At 37.9% G+C, this 27548-nt stretch overlaps 1 protein-coding gene across 6 annotated transcripts; it reads left to right on the plus strand.

The window, feature by feature from the left end:
• The first annotated feature begins 27 nt into the window (after positions 1-27).
• On the plus strand, positions 28-26908 carry upSET (SET domain-containing protein upSET). Of its 6 annotated transcripts, XM_069129972.1 has the most exons (13): positions 34-358; positions 442-524; positions 15098-17672; positions 17774-17861; positions 17992-18142; positions 18231-18375; positions 18469-18516; positions 18601-19249; positions 19331-21283; positions 21368-22897; positions 22985-23228; positions 23333-23470; positions 23533-26908. In XM_069129972.1, exons 3-13 carry the CDS (start codon positions 15409-15411, stop codon positions 23988-23990), a joined length of 7668 nt encoding a protein of 2555 aa, XP_068986073.1. In that variant the 5' UTR covers positions 34-358; positions 442-524; positions 15098-15408; the 3' UTR covers positions 23991-26908. The 6 variants fall into 6 exon arrangements, with proteins under 6 accessions (XP_068986077.1, XP_068986076.1, XP_068986074.1 ...); XM_069129973.1 differs by having other exon boundaries at positions 33-524; positions 18001-18142; XM_069129971.1 differs by having other exon boundaries at positions 34-524.
• Positions 26909-27548: the final 640 nt, after the last annotated feature.

A 27548-nucleotide genomic window follows, 5' to 3' on the forward strand; every position in this document is an offset into this window, starting at 1 on the left:
TTTAGGCGCCAGCTACCAGTAACATATGATATTAACATCTGAAATCTAACGCGACGAAAAATAAGTATATTCTTCGACTTCATAAAAGAAAGTCAAGACGATACACTTGCGGTGGTGAAGTAATATAATCGAAGTGTTGAATTAAATCTTATTGTACATTTATCGAAAAAAAGCTAATACATTTTCGAATGATTGAAAATGGCGGGCTGATGGTAGCGCCGGAAGTTATCTGGTTTCGAGGCTTCATTGCTTGCGAGTCCGTGGATGTGAACCTTTGTTTTGTACAGAAGAATGGCTGCCATCTTTAGTTTTCGATGGATGTTTTCCGAAGAGATCGTGAATTCTCGTATTTATTGTGGTATTTAATAACGTAATAAAATCTCGAATAGTGAAATAACGTTTCCCGCGATGTAAAAAGTGTTTTTTCGTTTATTATTTAAGCTGCCCTGGTGTGACTTCCATTAAAAAATGCTTGTGTTTACATCCAAGTTTAAAGTGAGCTTCTGTATTCCTGTCATATTAAGGTAAGCAATACATTTTTATGGATTCTTATTGCTCCAAATGAGTATAAAGTTGCAATTATCGTGACAAATGTTCAAAATTCAATCGAACTGTCATATAAAAGACAGGTGTAATGCTCCATTCTGTTCATATTATGAATCGTTTGTGACGTTCAAATTATTTTGCATTTCGTGCCTTTTTACAAATCGCTTTCGAAAATATAAAGTAATTTTATCATCGAGAAGTTTTTCACAATTTTTATTGACATCTGTCTTGTTTTACCGCTTATTGCTGTACTTGACTTAATAAAAAAAGAAAAAAAATGTCTACATCGCGAAATTTCGATTTCGGCGTTTTAAATTGATTTCGATTGCAATTTTTTCATTGTCTTTTTGCAACAAGAGAGAGATTTAAAAAGTATTTGTTGATTGCAATTTTTGTTTCCGAATGGTGGCAACAATGATTAGTAAAATGGTGAGCGAGTACAGGTCAACCACATCGTACACATACTACTTAAGTTGTCTAACTTACGTGATTATTAACTTTCGCGTAATGTTTAAACATTTATCCTGCGTTCTTCATCTTTTCTTTTACGTCTTTATTCGAGAATTTTGCACGAATGATTACTTTGTAACTATCCAATCTTTTTCTACTTCTTTTGTTAGGCTAATATGATATATTTTCGGTTTTATTCGGATTAGTAGAATTAATCATGTATTTGCGAATTACTAAACCTGTTGATATTAAGAAATGGCTAACGAAATTGCTGTGTAAATATGTAAGAAGATAAGGTTGTATTCTTACTATTTCATGTTAGAGGTTTTCATAATTGATTGACAAGTTTATAATTTTACTTATATATGTATACATAATTATTATATGTTATTTGTAAAAGTAGGAAGAATAAGTAAATAAGTGAGTGACAAAATTCTTCAAAATGATTTTGCTTAGCACATTTACTTATTTCAAATGAATGGACATCAAATCTAAAATTAATTTGCTTGCAGATACTCTAAGGTTGTATGGTGTGGTTGTAATAACAAATATGTTCCATTCAGGCAGTATTTCAATTAATAATGTTGCATATGCTGTTACAAACTTTTTCTTAATTAAATGATCATCTTATGTTACTATAAAATACTGTTTTCAAGATTTCAGAAATAATTATTTTGAATACATTTGGTACATTCCAATATATACTAGTACATTGGTATATAATATCATAAGGTTATATGACAATTTTTAGCAAGTTTTTATCAAATTTACAAACGTATAATACTAAATAATTCATGAATGTTATTTAATGGTCATAACCAAGCGAAGAAAGTTTGTATATTGAAAACTATTTCACGGCGGGAATGGAAAAATCAGCCAGGCGGCGCTGGTTTCTCTCCCAGACGGCCATATTGTTGCCCCCTCCCTTCTCCATTTTCTCTGTCTCTCTTTTCTTTCCCTTCTCGTCCGTTGCACATATATATAATATACAGATGTATATGTATGTAGTATATACGTATATCTTTCCTTCCTCTCTTGTTCCTTCATTTACTTTCATCGACCACTGTCATTTTCTTTTTTCTTGATCCTTTCGCGATCTCTTCCAATTCCCACTCTTATCTCTCTTATTTTCTTTCGTCATTTTGCTCTTTCGCAAAATTCTTCGTATCTTTTTTCCTGTCGTGTCAAATTCTCATTCGTATGTTTTACTTTGCGTTTCGAGAATTTTAAATTTATCAATATTTTTGCCACATTCATTTTAATCGAATGATCGAGAAATATTCAATGCATCTCATCGAATATCAAGTTATAGCAGCCGAATTTCAACCGAAACTGATAAGATATTATTGTGGAAAAGTTGATCTTTACACATATATAAATCTCTCGAGGTGAGCTGAATGGTTTCTGTTTGTCAGATCAAGTTATGTGTGCGGGAAGGAAGTCGCTCGAAGTTATAAAGTCAAATTTGGAATTCTCGTAGTAGAGTACGGCACAATTGCAGATATGGTGCTCGTGGGTAGCTGTCAGTAACTAGAAGCGTCGCTACGAATTTCCTCAGTTGACCGATCGTAATCATTTCTTCCATTTTTATCTCTTATAGGATACAATTTTCAATTAATTACATAACTTTGCGTATTTTACCTGATTTTAATGACCTTGAAATGCATTGTCAATTTTCAATAAATTGATTGATATATAGAATGTTGCACTTTATTCTGATCTGCAATTGGTCAAACATGTAACAGATATATCTACCATCATTGAAAGACTGTTTACGGAACAAAAATTTATAAAATGAATCATTAAATAATATAATAATAATAATATCAATAAATTTCTGCATAATTTAAAAACTAAAGCCGAGCGGAAGAAGTTGTTCAGTATGTTGATCTTGACAACATTGTTTGATTGTTTTCTTTAAACTTTCTTTTTCTATACATTATGTATACTATTCTATATTAGCTATACTAATCTATGTTATTCTATACGTTAGGTATATGTTAGGCCTGATATATTTTTGTAAGAAGAAAATTTTTTTGTGAATTCAAGTGTTTGAAAACACGATTGAATCGTTGAAACAAGTTGAAGTTAAATCGATCGAATGCGAACGGAAAGAAGACAGAGGTTTAAATGCTCGAGCTCGAAATTTAGTTTGGTGGGGTACGCCTCTGGTGGTAGCATTTGCTGGCTACGAGGTGAAATCGTATCGACCGCAACCAAGGGAAGTTCGCGCGCAGTGACGGGCACGCGCGACATATACAATATATTACATACTTTATTCACAAGAGAATCAGAAGAAAGTCATTCGAAAGATGTGTCGTTTCTTCCATCCAAACTATAAGGAACTAGAAACTTCAATTGTATTTTCCTATTCAATTAAATTTTTATTATGATTATTATTAATAGATAGTTCTTCCTTATTTTTACATCTTTTTCCTATGTATAACATTTAAGAGTTTGATTATTTTAAAGCTCGATGATCTTTGGTTTTTTAACCTGCCAATATCAAAGCAGGTACTTCTAGAAATCTGGGTCATAACGGGTAACATTTATTCATTTTTTTATTAAAACAATAGTAACGGATTTGTCAAGTTCGCTGCTAGTGTTCTGTCTCTCTTTCGTGACCATTACCATTGGTCAACCCTACTGACGTCATCGAGAAAGACCCAATAGGACGATGTCAGTGCGTATGCACACTACTATATCGCAACTTATTCGCAAAGTAGTGGTTGGTGGCGCATCGTATGGACGAATTCGTGTCATCACTTAGCAATAGTTAGGATAGGTTATATCGATTACCGGCAAGATATCTGTCGATCGAACAAATCCAAACATATGGTCCGGATAAACTGTGCGTGTGTTTTTAGATCAAGAAGTTCGAAGATTTCTTAACCTTTGGAGTGCTTAGTCTGTATATTACTTACTTACATTACATTACATTAGTAACATTAGTTACTAAGTAAATATTTAAAAAATACATCTTTACTTAGTTGCATTATACTTTTAATAAAATGACATTGTACAAAAATTTTATTACCAAGCCAAATAAAAAGAAGCTTATAAAAACAATGGTTTATTTATTATATTAAACGTGTAATTGGAATCCAGATTATTAAAAAAAGCAAGATGTTACACAAACTATAATACATATTAAAATATTCTTTATTTTAAGCTACAACAAATAAGAATGAGTTACTAAAAATTGTAAAAAGATTTCAAGATTAATAACAGAGCAACTAGCAGGAAATTAAAATATAAATAAAATATAAAGATCAAGTTATAAACAAACACTCGAAGAGTTAAAGTACGTCTTGTTTACCGAGTTTTATTGCTTTATTGCTTTTATTTATATTTTTTTTTAGAATATAAACTGGCCATTTAAAAGATATCGCGATCGATTTACCTCAAAGTTGATCGTTTTCGTATCAGGCGAAAAACTTGGTACGTATAAAGTTACAGCGGTTTGCTGAAAGCTGCTCGAGAGCGAGACCAAACTACTGATATCCTGTACTAATTGATTTACAATAATATCTTGTCTAATGATAGGAATTTATCTTCAGATTCATTCAAAAAATTAATGTTTCGGCAAGGAAGTCTTAATATTAATGGTAAATTCGAAATGGGAGTGATTCTACATGAAAAGCAAGTCGAACGGAATAAACTTTTTTCATTCGTGTTCGAAAATATCAAAATTGAAAATTTGTCAAGAATACTTGAATTTAGTTAATTCCGGAATGTATAGGGGTGAATAACCGATAGGAGGTTAGGTATATAGAACAAAATTCCTACATAGGATGCTTCATTCCTGAAAAAATGAAATTTGAAAATTGATCAGGCCTATTCTCAACTATGCACGTTCGAATTCAATTTTTTTGAGAATTAGCCATTAAGCCCTTAAACAGACAAATTCTATTCTACATTTTTCATTTATTTCCGCACATAGAGTAACACTTGATGATTGTTTACTCGCACTCGTTTGGTAATTAGCCAAATTCACGCGTGCTAAAGAAATCTGCAAATTCGATTTTTTCGAAAATGAAGCCTCGAATGAAAATATTTAGTCTATATTTTCGGTCTGTTCTTTCATGTAGAATAATCCCCGTCTCATTTGTACCATCAATACTGGGGCTATATATAGCTATAGTAGTTGCACGCATCTGGTTAATTCCGCTGGAAAATCAAACGCAATACCGAGACCAGCAACGATTTCGCAAGATTTACGCCGCAAAGAACCGATGCATTTCTTCGGGATGACATCACAGTGTATTAATGGTGCTCGCGGTTACTATGGGTTACGACGTATTCACACGATAAACGGAGGAGCGTGTACCGTGGCAAAACTTTTTGCTGTTGACAGAGGAATACAGGCGTGCTGGGTCAGCCATAAAATATATCCCACGAAAGTAAACCATTCGCGAGTTTTCCTCATCACAGTTGAATCGATGCATTTCCCTTAGCTTTATGTTTTCTACGTTCGGGATAGAAGTTTATCGCATATGATTACGATTGCATAAAATTCCGACGTGATAAGGTTGTCCCGCGCGAGTAGTTAGTTTTATCTAAAGCGCGATTAAACAGATGTTTAATCCGTTTTATCGAGTAGCGAACGCCAATAGTTTCTACGCGGAGATGGTTCTTTTCGCGCTAGGAAAAGATTATGCAATCGTAGAAGTAGATGAGGACATCTTTCGAAGAAAGAGATAAGGAGAAAGAATTTCTAAGCGTCCAGATTGACGGTGCAACGAAATGTATACATAATAATGAGATTTAGTCCGGTTTGGAGACTCGCAGACTCGAAGGCGAGAAAGAGAGAAAGAGAGAAAGAAAGATGCACGCTTCTCGGTAACCTTGGTTTTAATAGCGGAGGTGCACAATGTTGAATCTTCGTCTCTCGTCCCCTCTATCTTCCAACACTCCCACGTAATGCACAGAGCCGCGTTACGCGTCCGATCTTTCGCGGCTAACGAACGCTTTTTCAAGATATTTTTATCCATCGATATTTCTTACTTTTGATAGGAATTCCAATTGAATTCCCGAATTTGAACCTCGGCCAATAGAGGATGATTATCGGGCAATGGGATGATTTCCAATCGGTTTAGCGTGGATGGGTCTTTCTTTAACCATAGTGCGGTCGCATTCCTAAGTGATTAATCCGCAGAGTTGTTCGCTATCGCAGCTGTCGGCAAATAGAACGAAATTGTCCGCGGCAATCTCTTCTAGCCAATTCTGTACTCGCGCTCTTCTCTCTTGTTAACCGCCGATCGAGAAGTGTTAGAAAGTTGAAATGATTCAAGATTATATTTTAGTTGGTTAAGGAACAAAAAGGAAGAAAGAGATTTATCAACGACAGTGACTCGCAAAAGTATTCGTATGCTGGGCGAAACTTTTTTATGCGCATATTACGTGTTTTATACGAAACATTTTGAAACTTCATTAGTACTGTAATGACACTCAACTGTTGTGGTTATATTGGTAAAATTTTATACGATTCTGAAGATGTATGCAGAAGTTACAAGATATGTATTTAGTAGATATAAATAAATAAGATATATATTTTGCTGATATCACAAAAGTATTTAAAATAGACAATCATCCACGATATTGGTAAGTAGACTGCGGCTTTTTATGCAAATCCATATTTCTGGCAATATAATTAAAAATATAGAACCTTGCTAGAAAATTATTTCACTTGTTAAATATTATAGAAAGCACTATACTTTTGATACTTTATATGTTTTTTGATATCATGTGCATCCTGTACAGTTTTGCACTTCCGAATTTCCTATAAATGCATAAAAATCGGCAGTTTATTAATAAGTCTCAGCATTCACTGAGACCATCTTTAACACTTTTTATATGCTTGAAGTGATTATTCATACTATATATTAATTTTTTACTAAATATAAATTTGCAATAAATATGTTGTAACTTGTATGTATATTTTCAGATTGGATTCAAATTTTGCCAATATAATCTTGGCAATCGTGTCTCATTATAGTGCTAATGAAATATCAAAATGTTTCATGTAACATGCACAATATGCACATAAAAATTTTCTATGGGAAGTGTACGAATACTTTTGCAAGCCACCGTAGAAGAGGGTTCGTAGTAAAATTTGAAGAGGATAAAGAGCAGCAGTTTCGTGGAAACGCCAAGCCATCTTTTAGGAGTTTGCCGAACGACTGCGATTCCCGTGGTGGTGTGTTGCATATCGACCGCCACGAAAGTACGAAAAGGGATTGCAAAACTGCGGAGCGGTGCGCACGAGCACATTCGCAGGCCTCGTGACGCTCCCATTCATTTACATGCATGATCGAGCGGAGTAGCACGAAACTCTCGCGGAATGGAGTGCTTGTTCTTTGCGCAACAACCATCTTCTTCATGAGTGGCGTTTAAATCCCTCCTTGTTCCCTGACCATCCTCTGCCTCTTGTGTCTCTTAATTTTGTGGAATTATCCACGTAACGATCCAATGTACTGTCTACATAATAGAAAAAAAGCAGGAGAGTTCCGAGAAAGAAACGGATATTTTAGAAAGTTAATCGTGGAAACATACTATCGCGAAAGAAAAGCTTCGCGTAGTGGCATCTGTCTCGGGCATAGTATTGTCTCGTATCTCGGTTTACTTCCACTAGCAATTTCTCGTTCGCCTTTTTCAACTCTGTCTTTCTGATTCTCTTTCTCCTTCTCTTTCTCAACGTGATGTTGTGTGCGCCGCGTTGTCCTCCTTCCACTCCACGCCGATCTGCCGTGAACATAGCGAAGACAGCGCAAATGTGAAGAGAGGACAGCGCGATACCGGTTATTGGCGGGGAACTGGCATATTTCACCGAGTGTCCGGCAATCAGGCCTTTGTATACGGCTTACTGTATGTTACACGCTCGTGCTCTCCCTTACCAGGGAGGAACGGAGAGCGGAGCGAAAGATGGACTCACAGAAAAACGGGCTTGGACGAGGAGAAAGAGGGAGACAGAGGAAGAAAGAGGGAGAGAGAAGTCGAACGTTTATTTAACGGCGTAGAACTAGTCGTAGGTATGGTTAGTATCGTCGTTGGTGGGAGGTCGCGTTATGGTCTCGCTGCTTTTCTTCGATTCTACGCGTATTTCGAACGAACGACGAGAAAGTGGATGGAATTAATGCTGCTTTTAAGGGGAGAAAATCAACGTCATTTTCGATGGGCATAAGCAAAATGGGAAGCATGCTATAAAAAGAATCAATATGGATAGGATTCTTTGTATACGTTTTTACGGGAGATCGAGTTACTTTGATTACTAGTATTCCCCGTATAACACGATAGTACGTAGTTAAGTTCCGAAAATATGCCGTGTTATACGAAACAAAGAACTGATACAAAAATAAGATTATATTCCAAAGATCAACAAAAGTGTACTAATGTTTATTAAAACAGTCAATAATTAATCAAGTTTTATAAATTTATGTTACATAATATTTTCTTTTTCGTCATTACTAAATTCTATTAAACGACGTTCGTTAATCTATGTATGATTTCTATTTTTGTTAGTTGTGAAAAATGTTATCGATTTTTTTATCAGAGAAGCTTCGAACTGCTTAAAAGGGTTAATACTCTACAAACTAAGAATGGATTAAAAGTTTCAATATTCCAAAATTGCGCAAATCTGAGACAATACACATACGCTGACTCCAATGAAAGATATCGAATGACGATGCTTGCACTTAAAAATTCTGATTACGCGCCGGTTTGGAAGAATTACTCAATCCTCGAACCGTGCTAGAGTGAATCCGTGTTGTAGGAGCACTGTGTTGTACGGTTGATACCTGTACCTGATTATCGAATCAAGATTTAAAAAGAGAGAGGAATCGGGATATCATTGCCAGTTTCATCCGCACGATTGCTTACAATCGGGCTAGTTACATGGCAGTAGAATGCGCGTTCCAACTGCGCACGGGTTGCTGGTGAGAGCAACGCCGTTTTCCTGCAACGTTGAATTGCCCTGTGGTTGAGAAGGGGTCAGCGGAAGCGTCAAACAACTTGTTGGAGACGCTGTCGACACATGTCGAGTAACAATGCTCGATTGATAATATTGTAAACAGCATAATATTGTATCCAACGAGTTTTCTTTCTGCTCCCACCGATACACGATTCTTTGATAATTTGCAGCGGGCAAACTACATAAAACAGCGAACGACGTTTTATCTGGCTGAGCTAGTTGGAGAAATTGATATAATAGCTTAACAGGAGCAGGTAAACTAGAATGGCAAATATCCGTGAATAGATGTGATCAGGGATGGAAAAGAAGCAAGATGGTAGGACGTGGAAGGAGAGGTCAACATCGAGCGATAATCGTTCAGGAATAATTTTGGTTCGTATCAAATCAATGCAAGGGTCGAGGTACGCCAAGTAGGTCGCCACAAATCCCATTGCTGCCAACGTGACAAACCAGCCCGTGCAACGCTGCACGCTCGCGCGCGGAACCTCGTTAACTTCGCGACTGGTGGAAACATCGCGGCAAAATAGCGGCCAGAACACCCGCCGTTGTTACATCGACGATAGTTGCCTTGCTGCTGCGACCACCCAACTAATCCTTTACCCTCCGGAAAAGATACACTGCCTTCGCAATATTATCAAGTCTTGGGTAATTCCGCAACAATCAAACCAAACAAAAGATGCTTTCTTCTTTCTTTTCTTTTTTTTTAATATTCCTAATTGTTTAATATAGTTAAATACATTTTGAGGGGGGGGGAGGTTATGAACAAACAACTGTTGCCTGTTCAGATACACACATCAGACAAACTTCAACTCCATTAACAACCAATAAATCTTACGCAGAAATAATGAAATCAATCACGAATCAAACAGAACAAGTGCACAAGGAGTAAATGTAAACTAGACAAATTGGTACCAAACTTAACCACCTAAATTGTCGACAATGCTAAAGATACCTTGGTTAATCCTTCGAGTGTTCACAAAACCTAGCAAAAGTCTTAAAGTCTGATATGTAACGAACAAGGGAGGTACAACGAATTCGGAATTTTGGATACACTTATTCGGTATATTGTACCATAGTGTGTGGCTGTGGATGTTTATATAATTTTTGTGAACGTAATTAGGAGAATAGAAGGTAAATAAAAATTCGCTTGGTTTACTAAATATTATAATAAGTGCCGCATTTTGAATACTTGTTTATATTTTTGCATATTATATGTATTTTGTAGATTTTTTAAATTTCTCAAAAACGCGCAAACGTTCGCAGTCAGTTAGTAATCTGTTATTCTGTCCACATCCGAATTCAGATTGACCAGGTTCGAAGCATTATCCATTTCCAGTGTTGGCTGTGTGACGTACAGATTAAATACTAAAGACGTTAACATCGAAAAGACGTTTATCGATATGATATTTCTAGGAAATCATAGTTACACACTGAGGAGAGACCAGTCGCCTAGAAAACGCTCTACGTTGAGGTACTATTCCGTAGGATGATTAAATATTTTATAAGAAGATGTTATTCTCGGTGAAATGTAAATTGCATTTTACGAAAGTGCATCGCGGTACGTTTATTAGCCAGCTCGCAATGGAACGCAACCGCTGAAGCAAGGTTTATATTTAGCTACGCGAATATAGTTTTGTTTCTTTTACAATGCTGCAGTTGGTTCTGGCAATTTCCCTGATTTCGTAGCATCTGAAATAATACTGCGTTCCAGCGGTTCTCGGCACGTTCTAAGCGAGTACTTAGAAAAATGCATTTTTCAGAAAAAGCGAGGGCTGGCAAAAGAGTTGCCTGGTGAAACGGACGATGAAAACTATCGAAATCTCTTCGGAATTTCACAAGGTTTGGTTAAAATTTAATCGAATGTAGCACACAACGAGGAACTGCAGAGTGCATAACCTCGGTTAACAGACGCCTGCGTGGTTGCGCGATGAAAGCTGAATCCTTGCTATTGGCGTTTTGACAGTGCCGATAACGTCGTTACACTGTAACCAGTCACGTGACAGCTATATAGCTATATAACGTGCGATGGCTTTCGTCAAATCGACCACGACAACACCCGATGAATCGGCGATTCGAGGGTTAAATTCGATCCCATGCACCATGTAGATCGAGACATCTGAGCAGGAGCGTGGCAGAATTTACTGGAAATGCATGCTGCTGGTTATGTGTACATACAGTGACTCACAGTATTATTCGTGCATTTTTAGGAACTCTTTATTATATATATTATACAAAACATTTTGAAGTTTTATTAGCAGTGTAACGAGACACAGCTGTCGTTATTATATTGGTAAAATTTAAAACGAATCTGGAAATGTATACATAGAGGTTACAAGATATTTATTGAAAGCATACACTTTCTAAAGATTAATACCGAATTATTAAAGATTAATAACCGAAGTATTAATACAGACAATCATTCATTGTAATCAGCCACAATACGTAATGTAAACTGTAAATGGTAGATCGCGTTAATTATAGGAAACCACACGATTCCACTTTCCATCGGTGAATTACAAATTATACGTTTTTGGACGAAGCTGTTTTATTTGTTTTTTGTTATCCAATAAAATTGGATACTGTGTTTCCTTCGTGCTACGCTAATTAGTTGCAAGTCTTTTCTTTTATATCAACTTGTTTCTAAAAAAACCTCGTCCAATTACCGTCCTAACCACCTCTTTTGAGAATGCGGGGACAAAAGCCTGGGAAACGACTACACTGCCGTTAATGGTTTTCAGTAGTAGCAGCACGTGCCACTGACAATGAGTGCGATAGAAAAGGTAGCATACGCATCGAACAAACTGCCTCCTATTTACGCATTCGTCACGTGATCCTAACTCTAGTTTCGTTCGCCGTGGAATTTTTCATTTCGCGATACCTGTATATTCGCGTTACCTCGTCAAGTAATTAGCAATATTTGGTTTGTAAATTAAACGAAAAAGCAAAAAAGAAGAGGAGAAAAAGAGATAACGATAGAACATGCTGTTCAAAGTTGGAAGAATGAAAATTATGATTACGCTTAGAAGCGTAAAAAATATATATAAAAAGTGGATACACGATAACATCGTTATGCAAAACGGTCTTGATCTGAGCTCGCAGATTATCGTTATTGCTTCGACTGATTTGCGATACGAGTAAAGAGCGGATATACAACTTCTCTTCCTTACAATTATAAGTCATATTGAATTAATAGGGCGATCCGTAAGTTCGTGCGTTTTTTTAATATATTCCCTTGTACTATTTTGTAGTATCATTTAGTAGCCCTTCAAATGATTATATTTCATTTTGATTAATTAATTCTATTTTATCCCATTGTTCGTTTAGAAAGAAACATGGAAAAGTCGGAAATTCGTGTACTTCTGCGTCACTACTTGGTGCGAAACTTCAAAGTAGCAAAAGCAGCGAAGGAAATACTATATTTTCTTTTTAAACAAAATTCGCTTCGGAGTTCTGCTAAAATGATTCAGAAGACTTTATTCATTACGAAAGATAGTACGAAGTAATGTATTTAAAAAACGAACTTATAAGCCACCCTAGTATTTATTTATTAAGCAATTTTAATCAATTCGTTAATCAATCCAAGTTAAAATTCATTTACAATTGCACAAATCTGTATCGCGCAAAAGCAACGCGGTTACCGCTCTATTCTCTAAACTTTAAACTACGGTTGAAATTTTTCTAAAATTGAGAAGCAGAAAAGCGGAAGTAAAAGAAAAATACGTACATGCTCTCTCACTTTTAGTTCGCTTCTCCTTCACTTTCCCTTGCATATTTGAAAGTATTTCCATATTATTTGAATACGTTATATTTTCTCTTTTATCGATGGTTGCACGAAACGATTTCAGCTTGGCGATAGCTCCCACCGCCGCGCCACGGCCGGCCAATGCCTCGTATCTTTTATATCCGATCGGCTGTTTACGCAATTCGAGTTCGGTAGAGGATATTGACAATACTAATTTATTAGGTGCGCGCGTCGTACACACAAGGTGGTAGAACACGCAGGCACATTTGGCGCAAGTTCAGCCGCACGTGCGGACTTGACACGAGCTGGCAAATGCGTATCGCACTGCTCGTAACGTTTCTTCAAAAGGAATCTTCTTGCCACTTCCGAAATCGCACGCAACAATCTCGATTTGTTGCGTTTTTTATTCTGTTTGCTTAGGATATACGACTTCTTACGGCCAGGAAACTCGGTTATCGTTGGGAGAGAAAAGTGCAACACCAAGTGATTCATCGTTGTTCATACGATTGCGTATTGCGTCGTTTCCTTCGCAGCTGTTATATGCAACGATATTTTAGCAATGGCGAATTCCCTAACAGATCGCAATAGGATATCAGTGTATCCCCACGCCTTTCCATCATCCTGTTCGTCTTTTAATCTTTTTAAATATATGAATTTTTGTTCAGGACAGTTGGCGAACGATTTTTAACACCTTCAAGTGTTTACTGTATATTATTACAACTAGACTGCGGATTTTATGCATTTATAGAAAATTTAAAATATATACACATAATATGAAAAAATGTATAAAATATGTAAAGTATAGCGCCTTCTATAACAGTTGGCAGACAAATTTACATTCTTCATTATATTCTCAAAAATATAAATTTGCATAAAAATCCACAGTGTAGTTATAACGATAGAAAGTGATAATAGTTTGTGCGAATAGCGTACGAACGGTCTTAAAAGCTTAAAATTATCAGTTTACTTTAAAGATTCACCTAGAATAATACGTTACAGTATCATGGATATTGTACTACAATATACTACATACATACTACACACATGATACTACAATATATTGGTAAATTACTCGAATATTAATATTATCTCATTATCATTATATTGCATAAATTACGTTTGCTTCTTGTGAAATTTCAGTCTTTAGATATTTTCGTTATTCTGTATAAAAATTATTATATCCACTTCATAGATTTGTCGAAAACAATAACTTTGTTTACTGCGTATAGTGTACCTGTATAAAGATATTTTCAACGAGCATGATCCATTGTGATCATTTTATATTCCTAAGAAACATCAATGTACGATTTGCAACCAATTTTACAATGGCGTTGATAACAGTAAACACAATGCAAAAAATATTTATTTATTGTTTAAGACTGATTTTCTAGAAAACGTTAAAAGTGGACATACAATATTTGTGCAGTAAGCCATCGACATATTATTTAATTAGTTTTAAGTATATCAAACTTACGATTAGTATTATTTAATGGTACATATTTTCATACGACTACCAAAGTTTGATACTATGAAAGTGAAATGTAGAATCTGATAAAAGAAAAAAGAGGAACACTTCATTAGAAAGTGACGATATGTACAGATACTTTTTATAGCCATTGTATGTGAATTTTGTTTGTCAACGATAGTCGATGAACGACTCTGGTATTAAACAATAGAAGACATGATAATTAAACGTATTAAACGCTTTCCATCGATTCGCGGTCTAATCTAAATTGATTTTATCTCGGAATTCCGAACTGGTTCCACAGCGAGGGATATCATTGTTAAACGCGATCAGAAATTATCATTTCGATCATTTTTCCCTTTCTCTTGTCGATATTGCTATCGTAATTAAATACTTAAGACATGAAATACCGCTTGGTTCCTTTCTCCCATTTCCTTTTCACCGTTGCTAAGTATATCAGCTTTCACGATATCGAAACAATCGTGAACCGATTCGATAGATCTTTCAGACAGATTCGTCGAAAACTATATCTATTAGATAAGCATTAGTTTTATCGAACAATTGGAAACGTTTTTCTGGATCAATATCTTGAAATATTCCATGGCCACGTCATGAACGCTGAATAATTAATACCTTTTGAGAGGTGTTTGGATTAGGGTACGTAGCCAACGACACGTATCGTTCTCTTAAAGTTATCGTCGAATTTTTCAAGGAATCTTTTCTCAGAACTCGTCTGCACTGAAGCAACATGCGGCGACTTTTTCAAGAAACTTGGAATAGCGACAAGAGATTGCTCGATGGTGCTTCAGCGAAGACGAGCCCTTACACTATACGTTTTGCTCAACCGAATATCGTTGAAAACTTACTATCGATGAAGACTTACTATTTCAAGACTAACAGAAGAATCGCTGATTATATGTTGCAGCCTATGGTTCAGAATCCTCAAATAGCGGAATCGAAGAGCGTGGTATCCCGTCAAGCAGGGCGAGGATAGCCATCCCATCCTAACTCTCTCGAGTTTCCAGTTGGCGTGATTGAAAGGCCTCCAAGACGTCGACTCCGTCGGTGATCAAGTTATCGGGGGGTGGAACAGGTGGAGGTGGGGAGCAATTGTCCCCAGGGCCTGGCCCACCTCCCCCGCCGTCCCCAACCGAGCATACCGATGCTCACGAGAACGATGGTGCCACCGTCGCGTCAAAACGCATTGACAGCTTTCCACAGAGTGCTGAAACCACCATGAGCTTCGTCTTAAAGTTGGGCACCGTAGAAACATCCCTCGAGAAGAAGAACTCTAGCAGCAGTCAGCCGTCCTCGTCGGGGAATCAGGAAACATCGAACCCGACGGGAACCGACGATGCCGGCGGCAAACCACAGATCCTTCAATGTTTGGAGAGTGCCGCAGAAATTCCAGCTGGTCATGTTATTTCCTTTTCCACCGTGAAATCAGTTAGCGTTACCTATCCAGTAGCAAAAGCCGTTAGGGAGGTGCAGAGAATCACTGGACCTCAAACGAATACCACCCAGGTGCTGTCGACTCGCGTCATCTCTCAGAAATTACCGTCGTCTAGCCATCAAACACAGCCCGCGCCTTTAACGCTGAACGCATCCTCCAACGTAACCCATGTTCCGGTAAACGCTCAATCTTTATCATCTCCAGGTAGCGGAGTAGCACATGTGTATCCTTTGCAGCATGCCACAGTATCCACGCAGAGCAAACAGCAAACTAGAAATCAGGTGGTCGTCACCTGTGAGGGCAAACAACAACAGCAACAGACGACCACGATATCTAGTTTGCAGGCTAGCATGCCTTTAAAAGTCCAACCGGTCCCTTCGCAGCTTGTCGTAAGCAACAACGCGGTTAGAGCCATCACTACCGCGACTTCGTTGCCCAACATTCAAAGGATACACGTGAAAACGCAAAATCTCGTCGGACAGGGTCAGACGGTTAACTTGCAGAAAGTGAAGGCTGTGACGAATGCCAGTCAAGGGGTAACCGTGCAGAGGAACTCCGTACCTAGGATACAGACCGCACAGAAGAGCCAAATGTCGTCGACTGGTACCGCTCAAACCACCCAGTTTGCTGTTAATCAAGTCACGAACAATACCAACGTACAGAGAGCCCAACAACAAGGGAATTCGACGCTTCAAAAAGCGCAAGCAAACGCCGCGAACACGCAGAAAGTAGCGCAGGTCTACAATAACCAAAAGGTATCGTCGCAGATGTTAAGTAGCCATCCGAATCATAAAGCACAACTACAACAGATACCGGGTAATCAACAGCAGGGATTACAGAAATTACAGGTTCAGTCGCAGAAGACCGTGACTGTGCCTAGGCAGCAATCGAACGCTGCGGCGGTGAATAACGTCCAAAAATGTGGCAACTCCGTAGCTGGTATGCAGAAGGTACAAGTAATGGGGCAAGTACAATGTCAGCAACAGTTACCGCAGGTTCAGAAACACGTGCAACAAGTTCAGCCGCCGACGCAGCATCAGAGATCACAAACTGCGACGGCTTTGCAAAAGTCTCAGACTGCGACCACGGTTAATTCCAGCAGAGTACAATCCTTCGCGAGTGCTTGCAAGAGTAACAGCGTTCCAAATATCAGTAAAACGCTCCAGAACGCCAATTTATTAACCGTAAACAAACAACCAGTGATTCCACAGCCACAACAATCGCAGCAAGTACATATCCAGAACTCGTCCCAATTGCAACAACAGTTGCTACAGCAAACTTCGCAAGCACAACAACAATCGCAGCAACAAGCGGCGCAGAAACAACAGCCTCAGCAGCAACAACAAGCGAATACGAATCCACAAACACAGAAAAGTCACAGTATTACGAATGTTCATCAAAAGGTTGCGACGATCGCCGCGACCATCCCCAATAACCAACGAACTCAGGTAGTTAACTCCAAGATACAACAACAACAAATGGTCATGAGAGTAGGTGTGACGAAGAATCAAGCGCAAAATTTACAGCAGAGCAACTTGAAAAGTAGTGTACCTCAGAAAATTGCAAATACCGTAAAAACTTCGAACTCGCAGAACGTCGTGCAACAGTCGTTGCATAGAAATGCGAATGCGCAGCCAGTAAAAATAATTCAACAACAACAGAACGTTATAGGGCCGCAGAATGCTCAAAAACAGCCTGGATGCATCAAAACGATACCTCCTCAAAAACCAGCTCAAAGGAATCACACGCAAAAAGTAGCCGGTATTAAGACCTCTCTAAATACAAACGTAGCTGCGGTGAAAGGTCAAGGTCCGGCAACTGCGATCGCACAAAAGGCAAGCATCAAAACCTTGCTTCCTCAACAGACTGTTGCCACGAATATGTTGATGCATAAAAATCAGCCGATTAAAATACAGCAGCAAGCTATACAACAAAAACAACTTATTACAACGTCACAGTTTTCCCAGCAAGTTAGACAACAATCTGGACAAGTAAAGACGTTACTACCAGTAACTAGCATGGAACCTCGCAAAGATGTTGAGAATAAGTTAGTGTCTATTTCTGTCACTTATATATTCGTTGATCTTTTATTTCACCCCGTGCGCACATTCTATATCAATTGAATAATTAAATTTATTATTTTTCTAGAATCGAACCCGAGCTGCGCGAATCTAAAGAAGACGAACGTCAACAACGTCCTATAACTCCAATTATAAGAATACCTCCGCCTTACGAGGTAACACATATATCGTAGTAAACATAACGCGAAGTTTAATAACGAATCTTCAGTGCCATTTTTGCAGTGTACACTGTTGCATTTTGTAGTCTGTATAGTTGTTCCTAGAACACGTAATTCTTGATTATAGTGTCTTCAGTACGTCCTACAGGATCACAATTATGGGGCACCACCACCACGAACACCGTCACCTCCGTCACCCCCATCTCATGCAAAACAGCCTATCAACGGTGCCGGAAGTTCGTCTACGACTTCTCAGCATCCTTACATTTATGGAAAAGGTACGAAGTCCTACTAGCTACTCGATTAGATTCACAATAACAATGAAAGCCGTGTATTTTTCATGCGACATTGTGTTATTCATCATAGTTGTTAGTGGCGCTAATATGGACGACGATGCAGCCAGTGCTATCAGTAGCGAAATAGGCAGGGACGCAGAACTGGAAGGCGAAGAAACCGAAACTGCTCCCGAGGGTGAAGGGGATGATGAAGACAGTGTTACTAGATGTATATGGTAATTATTTGTATTAAAAAAAATATATTAATTTATATTTATATATTGTATATTATATTATATATTCATATTTAAAAATTTGTCCATTTCTAGTGACTTTGAACATGATGATGGATACATGATTTGCTGTGATCGTTGTTTGTAAGTTTAAGTTGTGACATTTAAGATATTTAATGGAATTCAGCTCAGTGCGCTGCTATAGCAAGTGTAAATTTTTCATTTCAGAGTTTGGCAACACGTTGATTGCATGGGTATAGATCGTTCTAACATTCCTGACGAATACCTCTGTGAGATTTGTCGACCGCGACGAGTAGATAGGCAAAGAGCTCGTGCTTTGCAAATGCGTAAACGCGAGGAATTGCTAAATTCAGATACATCATCCGATACATCGTCCACCAGTTCGGCAGATACTGACGTTGGGGTCAGTACGATCCCCAAGAAACGAACTTTACAACAGCAAATTCCTCGACGAAAATCTGAACCACCGCAAGTAAGACGACTGAACAACAATAACAACAACAATAATAATAACGTCGCGAAAAGGCAGAGGAGAGATTCTCATCCGAGACAATCCAGTGCTGTTCGTAAAAAAGAAGCTACAAAGCGAGGCCCGGGTAAACGCAAAGCTAAACGGAGAATGAGTTTGGAAGATAAAGAAGAGGAAACTCAAGATACGTGGAGCTCCAACGTCGCGCCACTAAGGCAGTGGATCGAACGTTACGAGGAAGCAGTGACAAATCACTATAGTCCAGAATTACGAGCCAGGATATCATCTATCAAAGTAAATGGTACACACAGCGATTTGAGACAGAGTAACATGAATGTCATTGCCACCGGAAAGTGTAGGCTCAACGTACATAGTAACAACGTTAGGGTAAGTATTTTTTCAGACGAGAACAGTTATTTTTTAATGAAAATAAGTATCTTAAAAATTTTTTTTACTCTTCTTATATAGTTTCTGGTAGCAACGATGTATCTCCCACCAAACACACCTGTCGTTGAATTACGAGGAAAGTATATGTTAAGTACGCAACATCGACCGTCCTATCCTCAAGGAAGGCATCATACTCAGAGGCCCGGACCCTTTGTATTCTTTTATCGATTACCACGAGACGGAACAGAAGTCTGTGTAGATACAAGAACGTATGGAAACGATGCTAGATTTGTGCGACGTAGTTGTAAACCTAACGCGGAAGTGAAACATTGTATAGAAAAAGGAACGTTACATTTGTATATTGTGACTACAATCGCGATTGAGAAAAATGCCGAAATTACGATCAGACACGAACAACATGATCTCTTGCTATCCCCTAATCCAAATGGCCCCATGATGCCCATTGTCTGTGCGTGTAATAACCCGAGGGAATGTCAAATAGTGTCTCTAAATCAGTTGAATAGAAGAGGAAGCAACGGAGCATTGGCTGAGAATGCAGATGGCCGAGAGCGGAGACGAAGGGGTAGACGAAACACAATTTGCGAGGACAGCGATTCCTCGACCGTGATATCCAATAATACTGTCATCACACAACCTGCACCACCGCCGACGACAGTGTCATCATCGGTATCCGCGCCACCAAGAAGGACAGTTACAACCACCGTTGCAAATACGGTGCGCCAAATACCTAAAGAGGAACCGCTGACGTTAGTGCAACAGCCGCAAACTTCTCCGAATTTAAGTCAACCAATAGTGCCAGAGACTAAGAAAGACAAGAAGAAGATGACCAGAGAAGAGAGAAAGATGGAAGCTATTATGAAAGCTTTCGAGAGGCTCGAGAAAGCGGAACAAAGGAAACAAGAAGTTCAAGCACGAAATGCACAGCGGAAGGAGTCTGGTGGTACGCATAGCGATAACGAAGATAGTCATAGCGTCACGATTCAAACAAAGCAAAAACAACAAAATTCCGATAGACCTTTAAGGCGGAAGAGAAGAAAGGGTAGAGCAAGGACTACTAGTACTTCTCAATCGCAAAGTAGCAGTCGAAGAACTAGATTGAATTCCGCGGATTCGGACGAATCGTCCGGAGAAGAAAGCAATTCGATGCAATCGCCACCTTTGTTGAGCCAGAATCATTCGCAAAGTCGAGATGCTCCTTATCACCTGCATACTCCTGCTAAAAGTACGAACGAAAGCGTGACTACAACTGCTCATCAAGGAATACCAACAGCTGCTGGTTTATTGTTGGCTTTAGCAAATTCTAACGCACCTGGACCGAGTTCGCCTCCTTTGCAACAACCAACGCCAGTTAAAAGTCCAACCTGTGACAGCGGTGCAAGCAGCAGCTCCCAAAGTTCAACTCCATCCACTCCTTTATCCTCGGCTTGCTTGTTAGTCGCAGCAGCGGTTGGTCCTCTAGCTCCTGGCTTCAAATTTCCGAAAACCAAGAAAGTTCTAATGAATGAATGGTTAAAAGAGTCACCCGATCCACCGCAAAGCAATATATCTCAGATATCACCGTTACCAGCATTACCACCGGCTTCTGCGACGAATTCGATAAATCCTCTTTGCAGGTCTTCGGATTTTTCTTTACCGACGGACTCATCCGCAGAATTCTTAACGCAGAGTTATGCAGCCAAAAGTTTAGCCACCCTTGTGCAGGCGGCGAATTCGGTATCTGGAATATGCGATTCACCGCCACAACGCAAACAACAAGGAATCAGTGGAAATACGGTTTGCCCTGTTTCTACGGGATCTGCCAAGAAAAGATGGTTACGTCAAGCCATTTCTGAAGAATGTGATTCACCAAATAGTCGACCGGAGAGTCCGCCGGCCAGTGAAATGGTAGCTCCACCGAAGAAAAGAAGAATAGCTAGAGAAAGTTTATCGTCAGACAATTACACTCCACCCACTACACCTACTATGTTAGTCCCTGAGTCCACTCCAAACAATAGATCTTTGTGTCCTGTTGAAGTGAGTTGCTGTTTGATTGTATATTGAAATGTTTTTTTGTAAATTAATAGGAAGTTGATTTTTTAATTAAACCATTTTTTTCAGGACGATTTCATCGAGCACCTACAATCTTCGCTGGTTGATCAGAATGAAGAAGGTCACACGACAACAGAATCTGTAAAGCAAGAGGTTGCCTCACACGAACACGCAAATTCAAACGAGGCCGTACGACAAAAACTTTCGATAGATATTCCACAGGATTTTCATCTCAAAACTGTAAAATCCGAGAAACATTTAGTGATAGACACTTCGATAATGAAACAAGAGAACATCGGGATGAAGAAAGAAGAGAAAGATGAAATGGATTGTGACACTTATATGCACTTGGAGTCAAAATCTTTTATCAAGAATGAATTGCGATCTGTTAAAAATGAACCAGTTGGCCATCAGAAAAATAAGAGCAAGAAGGAATATATTATAAAGAAAGAAGAGAAATTGGATATGGAAAAAGGTACCGTCGAGATAGTCGATCAAAACGAAGGAGACACAGAAATGGAAGATTTCAGCTCTCCAGTCGCTGTTATGGAATCGGATGCAATTCTGAAGGAACGCGTGGCTGAGATGAAACTAGAATTCGGAGGTAGTATAAGTGAGATGGTTAAAGTTGAAGATGATAAGTGTGATGATGATAAAAGATCCGAAGACGCGAAGTGCGAAATGAAATCTGACGACAACATGTCGATCGATGAATTTGACGTTGAAGCTCAAATGAAGAAAATTACTGGCGACGATGGAAATGATTATAAGGAAAAAGTAGACACTAGTTCGGAGAAGGATAAAAGCATGGATGGTATTGAGGGTTTGATGGAGAGCTCCAAAGAAGATTCCGAATCTGAGGATAAAGAAATAGATGATGTGAAATACGAGTCGCCATCGTTCAAATCATTCAATTTAAACCACGAGGAAAAGTTATTCAAAGAATTTGGAAGCAAACCCGAACCAGAATGTATCATTGACAATAGCATTAAAGAAATCGAACAGAGCCAGGAATCTCAGAAAATTGAACAACCGTCCGCGTTCGTTACTTCATCCGAAGAATCCATTTTTGAGTCTGTGTCTTCCAACATGGACACAGAATCTATCACAGAACCACCAAAGAGTTTCCATTCCATTCCACCATTAAGTGAACGAATTCGTAAAAAGACAGAAGCAACAAGTGCTCCAAAAAGCCAATTAAATTTTGAAGCAGCTATTATCGAATCTACCATTGATATGGAGACGGAAGATGAATCCAAAAATGGTGAACAAAAGTCTATGCTCTCGACGGCGTTAAGGGAATTGCTGGAAGCTAAGTTGGATGATCTAACAAACGAGAGCGCTAAAGAAGAAGTGATCGAAGAAAATAATACACCATACATCGAGCCAAAGTCTGAAACTTCTGAGCAGATTATAGAGATACAAGAGTGTACGACAAAACCGACCCCTCAAAATGTTCACAATGAAGAAACTCCAGTAAAAGAGGAGGAAGCTCCGCCTAAGGAAATCAAACGATTAAAGGACCCGAGAACTGTCGTTCCAAATAGTATGCCAGCTCCTGCATTTAAACCCGAAACAATCCCTCCTGTTAAACGAAAGGTTAGAATAACTATAGAATAAAATTTCTACTTCGAAGTTATTCTACCATGTGTTTTTTGTTTATTCAAAAGTAATTTGCTGTTCTAGTTGTCCATATCAGAATACCGTAAACGCAAACAGCAATCGTCTGGTACGCCTCCAGAACCTGAACCGTCGAGTGATGCTTCTACAACAGATAAGGGAGGAGCTAGAGGTAGATCAGACAGTGCGAGCAGTGGAACTTCGTCGCTCAGTTCCGATGAGGAAGGTTCCAAAATCTCGTTATCTCTTGATGTACCGACCTTAACCACATTACCGCTTTTCACGAACGTGGAAGGCGAGGAAAAGAAAGGTTAATATAGAGGATACTAAGAGATTTAAGGTTGAGATAATAACAATAGGTTTAAGCGTCAAAAATTATAAACTATTTTGTTAAAACATTTTATACTCTTATAGGTGGTGAGGAAGGGACAATTGGTTGGTCTGCCGCGCCAACTTTAGTCGAACGTCAAAGAGAAAATCTTACAGAAAGATTGAAACGAGAATTTGGATTGTTCCTCAGCGACGACGAAGAGGAAAGAGCTCGCAAACATGGTAAATATTACTATTCTCTTTAGCCATTTCATTACTTTTTACATGACTGTAAATCGTTACAGGTTTAACGGCAGAGGCAATACTAAAAGCGCGTAAAACATCTCCGCCTCATCCTACTGTATCGAATACTCCACCAGGTTACCCGGTACCTCAATTGCCTCCTCAACCCTATATACCTCCTCCAGGATCTGCATCCATCCATTATTCTCAGTTCCAAGCTAAACCTTGTCCCGTTCAGTACCCAAACTTCACAGTTCCACAGAATTCTTCGCAACAAGTCTATTCGAACGCTACACCTCAGACATCTGCGAATAAACAGCCACAACAATTCTTAGTACCCCAAGCGTCTCAAGCACCACCAGGCTCAAATCCGTATCCTCCCCAGTTTATTCCGCCGTCTACCACAGCAGTATCGATCTCCAAATACACGCCTGTTACACCGCCACCTGGAAATCAAATGTATCCTGCATCTGGCCAATCACAGAAACAGTTTTATAATCACCCGGCACCAAGGTCTTAACCCACATAAAAGGTAGCGCTGTCGAAAAGTTTTTAGCTGGAAAAATTTTTATTAGACTTCGTCGGATCGCGAGTTAATTTGTCGATTGGTTTCGAACAAAAGCGAAACTCGCAGCTGGTCGCTTAATTCCATTAGATTAAAGTGTTAAGTTATCCTCCCTGGCCTGAGAGAAGGGAAGGGGGTGAAACAAGATATCTTGAGTGGAACAGAATATAAATTCACGATCTCTTCTATTTAACGTCATTCGTGTTATAGCAAAAGGGTATTTAGATTATATGATAAGATGATGATTCGCGCACGCAGCTGACAGTAAATCAGAAGAGATTCGTGATACCAGGTGCTACACTGTTCTCTCTTGTATTAAAAACGTTTATGCGCGTACATCGTTGATTGTGAAAGGAGAAACAAGGAATATTAATACTACTGATGGTTTCGGAGACGCACTCGATGGAATTCGCGTGGCCTAAAGTGATAATTAAGTATTTTAAACAGAAAAAAAAAAGAAATCGAAAGGAATGAAAGAAAATAAAACGTAATGCTCTCACGCATTATACGACCGTGTTTAAGAAAACTACTGGCATCTAAGCATTATGGCCAAAAGTGTATCGTACGCCACGTACACTTTTTATATCGGAGAAGTGGTGCCCTAAAAAACGTTTATATATAGCACTAGTCCAATTGTGGCGAAATTGTAACAAAGCTGAAATTAATCTGAATGATAATCGTGATATTCGGAGCCCACATGTGACAGTTATATATATTATATATGTATACACACATACACAAAAACAGATACACAAAATGTGCATACCAATATTATACGATTTTTCTGTAAATATCATTTGCATATATGCATAATATAACGGTATCGAAATGTACATTTAAGTTAAAGATCGAGGGAGAGATACAGGAAAAATTCAAACACTGTGCTGTGAGTTGCAATTTTTATTTTTATTTTCATGTTTTATTGTTTCTTTTCTTCTTTCTTTCTTTTTCTTCTTTTTTTTTTTTAATAGAAAGAACAAAAAAGAAAAGAGTATCGGCATGATCGGAGTTTTAGGAAAAGTAAATAATAAATTCAAGTGGTGATATCACTGTGCAGTGCCAGGTTTATTATCGGACAATTGGAATTTTCGCTTTTTAATTCCATTGTGACAATAATGTCGATTCTATGGGAAGGAAACAGGCCTGTTTAGGGTAAAATTGTACAGGCCCTAGACTGAATGTTCCTACGTATCGATTTCGTCACTCTGTACCTCCTGCTAAGAGTCTGACACATCTTTTCTTTTAAGAATTGTTCTTTTGCGCTCAAATTTTCTAATTTCTCTTCATTGTTTTTCCATAACACGATCGACAGTACAACATGTTTTTAGTTGATACTGAGAGGCGTCTCCGCGACAAATATTTGATATTTATTTGATGATCCATGGAAGTCCTGAAACTGAACATTCATTCTGAAGTACAAAGCTCTTTAAGAGGCGATTTAGAGAAAGAATGTATAAAAGAGAGAAAGAGTGGGAGAGAAAGAGAGAGGGAGAGAGAGAGAGAGAGAAAGAGAGAGAGAGAGGAAGAGAATATAAGCTGCAGTAAGAAAGAAGAAGTTAGTATGACAGGAGAATCGTAAGCTATTTTTTGTAAACGAAAAAGTGAGAAAACGAATTAACGAATGCATAGGTAGAGTGCGTCTTTTTCGTTCCCGAAATTTGTAAATTGTTCTAATTGTTCTATACACGTACTAAAAGAGATATCTAATTTTTTGTTTTTCAAAAAATTTATTTATTTGTGTTGTAAATCTATTTTTGTTATTTTCTTTTTTTTCTTTTTAGTCCGGTGATCATTAATTTTCTCGTATTTTTATTTGACGAATGTAAATGGTACGTTTGATTAAGGACAATTCTCCCAGTGTACACAACGGTGTAATTTAAGATTAGCGTGTTGTACAAAGATTTCATATCGGAATTCTCGCGTATTTGTCGTGTGTACATATATATATATTAAATACGTTAATTAATTACATTTTCTTATTGGGAGTTCCTCGTTGTAATATGAGTTATAACTGTCCGGCTTTTGTATATTTCGCAGATTTTAGACTCATGGTTAACATTCTACCCAAAAGAAATACACACAACGAATTACTTTTCTCGGTCAAAGGGAAAATTTCTAGCCGAAAAGAGTTTAAACTTTGCTGAATCTGAAGGCCATAAATATTTCTTACTTTCCGCTGATCTTTTCCCATGTGCAACAACAATTATAAACATCATAGGATATAGGAAGCAATTATCGAATCAAACATTAGACACAGTACTAGAGAAAGAAAAGCATTTTGATCGATATACTTGATGTTTAAAGAACTGACATAGAAAACTTTTCGAGGTACTAAATTTTACTTATTCGCACAGACAAAGAAAAATGAAGTATTTTCTAATAACGAAGTGAGAAATTATGTACAATTTAAGATTTCGATAGCAACGTTTCGGATAAATGAAAAATATATTTAATACTTATACATATAGTTCCTCGAAGAGTTTTCACGAGCCAACAGATCTATCTGTTTATCACTTTTTTATGTATTCATTCAGTTTCAAAGGAATAGTCAAAAAGTGATCAGAATTGGTAAATTTATGTAGTTACAAAAAAATGCGAGGTTTTAGCAAACGACAAAGCCACGTTTTACTGTTGTAACATGCTTAAAACACAAATTTTTAAACACGACATTAAAGTTTAGAGAGATCTGTAACTAGGGAATAAGATATTAAAAAGACGGAATACAGAAGAATGAATTTTACTGAAATCCCACTGCATTCTATGGATTTCGCTAGTAATAGAAAAAATATAAAACTACAGTGTACGAGTTCTTCAACTACTTACTAACTTGTGTTTATTTGACTGCAGATTTTATTTAAAAAAAGAAAACAAAAGAGAAGGAGCATAAACAAAATAATGACATGGAAAAATACTTGCAATTCGAGAAAAAAGGCTATGGGGAGAGCTAAACGAGCGATATTTTTGGCATTTGGTATTCCTTTATACTTTAGCCGATATTTTGTAATAAACATGTATACTAGTGTAAGTTACTTGTGTTAACCAGGTGCGAATATGAGATAAGGGTGTGTATAGCTTTATGTTCATCACCTGGTTGGCAGTATTGTGAAACTTGTACATACTTTTGTAAGATAAATTTAAGTATGAACGTCTCCTTTGAGATCTTTCGAAAGAAAAAGAAAAAGAACATCTATTAAAAGGCGAGTGGAAAAATCCACGTAAAACAGCGAGCGGCAATTGAAAGGAAAAGTAACAAAAATCAGAAGAATGGTAATGAAATTGCTTTTTGCGATTACACATACGTTCAGCTTTGTAATGTATTCTATTCGTTGTATAATTCTCTCTCTGCTCTAACCTATCTGTATAATGGACATTCTGATAAAGTGACAAAGGCGTTCTGTTGCTACATATAAAGATATAAGTAAGCCGTGTTATAGAGATGAGAAGACAAAAAACTTAGTAAAAAACTTGTTAGTACAATAGTTTCAATGTTGTAAATAAAACAGATCAGTAGTG

This window comes from Bombus flavifrons, chromosome 16, assembly GCF_040668555.2.
Source record: "Bombus flavifrons isolate JBK064 chromosome 16, iyBomFlav1_principal, whole genome shotgun sequence".
NCBI classification, from domain to species: domain Eukaryota; kingdom Metazoa; phylum Arthropoda; class Insecta; order Hymenoptera; family Apidae; genus Bombus; species Bombus flavifrons.